Raw genomic sequence first — 6,772 nt, 5'->3', positions numbered from 1 at the left:
ACTCTATAAAGATATCCTGAAGAGGAGCTCAGATCTTAGCATAAGCCCTTAGCTGCAACTTGTTCATATTTTGCAGTAATGCAAATAGAATTCCACCATTGGACATAATCTAATTTCGAGAAATCCTTCCAATGTTGATGTATTAGTGATAGCAGCGTCTAGATGTATTTTATTTTTGTTACATTTGTACCCCGCGCTTTCCCACTCATGGCAGGCTCAATGTGGCTTACATGGGGCAATGGAGGGTTAAGTGACTTGCCCAGAGTCACAAGGAGCTGCCTGTGCCTGAGGTGGGACTCGAACTCAGTTCCTCAGTTCCCCAGGACCAATGTCCACCACCCTAACCACTAGGCCACTCCTCCACTGTTGCTACTATTTGAGATTCTACATGGAATGTTGCTATTCCACTAGCAACATTCCATGTAGAAGTCGGCCCTTGCAGATCGCCAATGTGGCCACGCAGGCTTCTGCTTCTGTGAGTCTGACGTCCTGCACGTATGTGCAGGACGTCAGACTCACAGAAACAGAAGCCTGCGCAGCCTTCTACATGGAATGTTGCTAGTGGAATAGCAACATTCCATGTAGAATCTCCAATAGTAGCAACATTCCATGTAGAATCTCCAATAGTATCTATTTTATTTTTGTTACATTTGTACCCTGCGCTTTCCCACTCATGGCAGGCTCAATGCGGCTTACATGGGGCAATGGAGGGTTAAGTGACTTGCCCAGAGTCACAAGGAGCTGCCTGTGCCTGAAGTGGGAATCGAACTCAGTTCCTCAGTTCCCCAGGACCAAAGTCCACCACCCTAACCACTAGGCCACTAATCCACTCCGTCTAGACTTATGCGTAAAAGCTTAGATTTGTCATAAGATAAGGATGCTGAAAGACCATATGACCCTTTCAATAGGATGGAAAAGCTTAAGACCTCTGAGATTTGGAGTATCTGACAGATAGACTTCCATAGACTGTTCCAATAATGCTTCAGTAGCACTCAATCACATATCAGATGCTTCAAATTACCGTCAGGCGAATGGCAGGACCAGCATTCAGGAACAATGTTGTATGAGTTGTTCTTGTTTTCTTCCACAGAATTGGAAGACATTTTGGAATTATGATTTAAAGCTTTTATTGTGTTACGCAGTGCAGTGCTAGAAGACATTGCCATTATCAAAGAGGATAGTAAGATAGATGGTCCTTATTATTCCTGATAGCAAACAGACTGTTGAATCATGGGTTTTTATTTGTGATTTCTTCTGCCTGTTTACTGACCGGAAGACATAGTCCATCAATAGTCCATCAAGCTATTTATCTGCTATTCTGATTCAGTTGTAAACATGATCCCTATTGATGAGATTAAGTTTATTTTCTGTACGAAGTTTAATTGTCTTATTTTCTTTTTTTTTTAATTATTTTATTTATTCATTTTATATTACATTTATGTCCAATACATAAATGGGAAAGAAAAAAGAAAATATCAATTAAAATAAACATTAAGGAAAAATATCATCTTTGTTAGTCCACATTATTGTCCACAATTGGGGGATCCAAGATCAGGAAAACAATCTCAAAGAAAATAAGAAAAACACGGAATGGTTAATCTTACAATTCATATTTTCTGAGGGAGGAAGGTTACTCGGTAATTGCAGCCGGTACAGTGGTAACTAAAGGAAGTTGCTGCAGAGGGTTCTTCATCTGTTCTTTTAACTCCACAAACTCTTGTAATTTCTTGGGTTCAACAAATAAGTAATAAGGAAATAAAACACTTACAAGGGAATCGCTCTAGGAAGGTCCCACCTAGGGCAATGATTCTTGGCTTAAAAGCCAAGAGTTCACACCTCCTAGTCTGCGATTCCCTTGATATGTCAGGAAATATATTTATCTTTGAACCCCAAAAAACTATCAGCCATATGTCAGAAATACAATTTCAAAACATTGTTCCTATCTAAATCAAAGGCAAAAGTCACTAATAATATAACTCTATATACAGGGTATTTTAGGAAAATATATCTTTCTCAAGTTATTTCTTATTATTTATTTTTCTGCTTTGGTTATTTGGCTGTAAACTGCTTTGATGGATTTTTCAAAGAGCTATATATAAAATTACCGCAAATAAATAAATATATCTCCTTAAGGGTTGTTTTAATTTACTAACGATAGCGTTTTTAGCTGTTGGTAAACAGCAAGGCACCCTATGGCATCTTGGTATTTACCACCAGCAGATTTCTACCCACAAGCTAAAAACACTACCGCAGGTTAGTAAAAACAAACGTGAAAAGGCTGTGTCAACATTCGTGTACCGGCAGCTGCTAACACGGTTTTGAAAAAAAAAGGACCTAAATCAGTTCCTAATTATGGGCCCCTTTCACCAAGCTGCGGTAAAAGGGGGACTGCGCTGGCGTCGGTGCGTGCTTTTCACGTACACTGAGGCCCCCTTTTACTGCAGCAGGTAAAACGGAAGTCTTGCTTTCCTGCAGGAAATGGCTGTGAGGTAAGTAAAGCACTTACCACCTATACTTCTTCCCTTGGTACTCTGATCTCATCCTATGGTTTTCAGTATCATCTTTACGCTGATGACTCCCAGATCTACCTCTCCACACCAGAAATCTCAGCCAAAATCCAGGCCAAAGTATCAGCCTGCCTGTCTGACATTGCTGCCTGGATGTCTCAGCGCCATCTGAAACTAAACAGGACCAAGACTAAGCTTCTCACCTTTCCCCCTAAACCAACCTCTCCTCCTCCTCCATTCTCTATTTCTATGGATAACACTCTCATCCTTCCTGTCTCATCAGCTCGTAACCTTGGGGTCATCTTCGACTCCTCCCTCTCCTTCTCTGCACATATTCAGCAGACTGCTAAAACCTGTTGTTTCTTTCTCTATAATATCACCAAAATTCACCCTTTCCTTTCTGAGCACACTACCAAAACTCTCATCCACACTCTTATCACTTCTCGCTTAGACTATTGCAACTTGCTTCTCACAGGTCTCCCACTTAGCCATCTTTCTCCTCTTCAATCTGTTCAAAATTCTGCTGCACGACTAATATTCCACCAGTGTCGTTATGCTCATATTAGCCCTCTCCTCAGGTCACTTCACTGGCTTCCTATCCATTTCCACATACAGTTCAAACTCCTCTTATTGACCTATAAGTGCATTCACTCTGCAGCTCCTCAGTACCTCTCCACTCTCATCTCTCCCTACATTCCTCCCCGGGAACTCCGTTCACTGGGTAAATCTCTCTTATCTGCACCCTTCTCCTCCACCGCTAACTCCGTTCCTTTTATCTTGCTGCACCATATGCCTGGAATAGACTTCCTGAGCCAGTACGTCAAGCTCCATCTCTGGCCGTCTTCAAATCTAGGCTAAAAGCCCACCTTTTTGATGCTGCGTTTAATTCCTTAACCCTTATTTTATCGTCCTCATTTTAATATTCCCTTATCTCTTGTTTGTCCTGTTTGTCTGTCCTAATTAGATTGTAAGCTCTGTCGAGCAGGGACTGTCTCTTCATGTTCGTGTACAGCGCTGCGTACGTCTAGTAGCACTTTAGAAATGATAAGTAGTAGTAGTACTTACCACGCGACCATTTCAGGGGGATCACTTACCGCCACCAATTGAGCGGCACTACCCAATTACCACCAGGTACACTCCGGCACTACAAAAATAAATATATTTTTGTAGCGCCCGAAATGACAGCGTGCTAGGGGTGGGAAGTACTGCTGGGCTGCTGTGGTAGCCTGGCGTAACTTCCTGTTTAGTGAGCGGTAAGCCAGCGTTGGGTTTACCGCCGCTGAGTAAAAGGAGTCCTTTATCATGATAGTTTTGATATGTGTGTGGATTGAAGTCTAAAGACTATGCACTAGAAGAATTGTCAGAAGTGGTGATTAATCAACTTTTAGCTCACTCAAAATGAGTCACATGCCTTGAGCACCGTATTCAATATGGAAATCAGAGCCGAAATATGTTCATAACTAAGAAGTAGACAGAGCTGGTCTGTTTGTAATTAGAAATAGTTCAGGACTGTATATATAGAGAGAGGAAAGGAAATTTGTACTGAATGTAATATTTTATTTATTTATTATCTCATTTGTACCCCACAGTTTCCCAACAATGTCAGGCTCAATGTGGCTTACAATGCACCACAGAGGCAAGTGCCAATGTAACAAAATGAAACTAATCAGCAAATCTACAAGTGATAATGGGGAAGAATAGGAATGGATGAGGATAGAGGGCAAGCTGGTAGGGAAGGGATTATGTCCAAATGTCTTTAGTTTGGTGTGCGTCCAGCAGTGGAGTCACTGGGAGAGCCAGCAGGGTAGGCCTTTCTGAATAACATGGTCTTCAGTGATTTCCGGAATGTTGGATGATCTGCAATGGTTCTGATGGACCTTGGTAAAGAGTTCCAAAACTGAGTCCCAAGGAAAGAGAAGGAGGTAGCTTACGCAGTTTTGTACTTGACTCCAGTGCAGTTCTTATAGTGGAGGGTAAGATACGAGCAGGCAAGAAGGAACGCATTCCGGAGCGGTAAGGAGATGAGATCTATTTTACTGAAAGAACATTAAAAAAATGCATAAAGGATAGAACATGAGATTTTCAATTCTAAGGATGTAATGAGTATTCAATTAGATGCAAATAATGCAAATATATTCAAAGCACCTCAATATTATACAAGTTGAATAATACAACTTGTGTTTATCTTCACATGTTGTGTCATTTTTTGATTAATATTGTAAGCTTTGAGCCACCAGCACAAGGTCTGATGCTCCAAGTGGCCATTTTAAAGGCGCTGGAGGTTTCTAATTAATTCCTCTAACCCCCTGCCAAAAACAGTAGTGTCCCCTCAGTCATTGCCCCCCAAAAGAAACCCCATTACCCTTCCCTTAAGAGACCTACCCTCCTACAACAGCCCTTCACCATTCTGAAGAGACTCCCTCGAAATAACCTCACCACCACCAAAGGAACACCCAAATGCGTGAAACAATCCAAACCAATTCTGAAAATCTGGATAAATGGTCAACCAAACCAAACCCTAACCAATTTGTTTACCCTATGCACATCTCTATATAGTTCAAACTTATATTGCTTTCTCAGTTGTGATGATGATATCTTTATTCCTTAATATATCAACAGATGACAGCAATAATGAAGATGAAGAATAAGACAGCGACCACGGGATTCATTCTTTTGGGCTTCTCTGATTACTCTCACGAACAGGTCTTCATTTCCTTAATAGTTCTTCTGGCCTTCTTTATCTCTGTGCTGGGAAATTTGGGGTTTTTAATATTAATGTTCTCCGATCATCACCTCCACAAACCCATGTACTTCTTCCTCAGCAACTTGTCCTTCTTAGATATCTGCAACACCACAGTCACTCTTTCAACTTTATTAGACAACCTCTTCACAGGAAACACATACATTTCCTTTCCTCTCTGCATGACCCAGCTCTATTTTTTCATGAATTTTGAATGTGCAGAATACTTTCTCCTAGCTGCCATGGCCTATGATCGCTACGTGGCGATCTGCCACCCATTGCACTACGCACTCATGATGAATAAGAAAATATGTACCTCACTCATCGCTGCATCATGGGTAGCTGGTGCTCTGAGTGTATTTCCTCCAGATTTTTTAATATCTCAGTTATCATTCTGTGACCTCAATGTAATTAACCATTTCTTCTGTGATGTCAACGCATTGATAAAACTCTCCTGCAGTGAAGTGTACAGCCTTGAAATTCTGATACTTATTGACGGGATCTTCGTGGCAGTCCTTCCCTTTATGTTAATCCTAATATCATATACCTGTATCATCAAAACCATCCTGAAAATCCGATCTACAGAAAGCAGAAGCAAAGCCTTCTCCACCTGTTCCTCCCACCTCGTTGTGGTTATAATATTCTATGTGACTTTGAGCTGCATGTATATGAGACCACCCTCACTGTACTCACCAGGCCTAGACAAACTGTTCTCCTTTCTCTACACTGTTTTAATTCCAATGTTAAACCCCATAATTTATAGTCTGAGAAATCAAGAAGTAAAAAATGCCCTAAGAAAAGTCAGATATGGAAAACAATAATGAAGAACCAAATAATCTATTACTGCTCTTATAAAATCATGCTTGGTCCTGAAAATAAAGCACTCTTGTGACATTTGTGTCCTTTAGTCTTGAACTGGAGATCAACATGCAGAAGGGCGAGATCAGCCACAGAACCTAGTAACTTTTCCTGCTTTCCTGTCTATAACATCTGATACACAATATATCCTGTTGTATGCTATATCTTCAGACTCCTGAGGCAGGCGCCTATGCGCCGAAACCCTGCCGCTTTGTTAATGCTTTGGTGCATTTATAATAAATTCAGATATATAAGAAACATTGCTTCTCCCTTGCATTTTTTGGAAGCGCCAACATACCCTGCTCTTCAAATTGTATGGATCAACATGTGCAGAAGAAATAAAGTTTATCATTTCCTGATCAGTGTTTGCAAGCTCATCCTTAGGATATACCAAGAAAGTCAGGTATTCAAGATATTCAACATTAATATGCATGAGACAGATTAACATCCACTCGCATGTTCATTCTAGTTATCCTGAAAATCCAACCTCATGGCTGCTTATCAAGGGCTGGGTTGAGAACCAATGTTCTAGGTTGATACTTATGATTAGAAGCCTCTCAGGGGCATTTTCAAAAGAGAAGGGCGCCCATCTTTCGACACAAATCGGGAGATGGGGGTCCTTCTCTCAGGATCGCCCAAATCGGCACAATCAAAAGCCAATTGTGGG

At 41.0% G+C, this 6,772-nt stretch overlaps 1 protein-coding gene across 1 annotated transcript; it reads left to right on the top strand.

Annotated features, from left to right (window-relative positions):
* Positions 1-5,489: 5,489 nt before the first annotated feature.
* Positions 5,490-6,068, top strand: LOC115457078 (olfactory receptor 1F1-like). Its single transcript, XM_030186502.1, has one exon. The coding sequence runs from the start codon at positions 5,490-5,492 to the stop codon at positions 6,066-6,068; it is 579 nt and encodes a 192-aa protein (XP_030042362.1).
* Positions 6,069-6,772: the final 704 nt, after the last annotated feature.

This window comes from Microcaecilia unicolor, chromosome 14 (genome assembly GCF_901765095.1).
Source record: "Microcaecilia unicolor chromosome 14, aMicUni1.1, whole genome shotgun sequence".
In the NCBI taxonomy this organism is placed as follows: Eukaryota; Metazoa; Chordata; class Amphibia; order Gymnophiona; family Siphonopidae; genus Microcaecilia; species Microcaecilia unicolor.
The sequence above is the reverse complement of the archived record's forward strand: the minus strand, read 5'-3'. Positions and strand labels throughout refer to the sequence as shown.

Bases quoted from the DNA above. Each gene is read 5' to 3' on its own strand.
- LOC115457078 (XM_030186502.1), top strand. From the start codon at position 5,490: ATGGCCTATGATCGCTACGTGGCGATCTGCCACCCATTGCACTACGCA.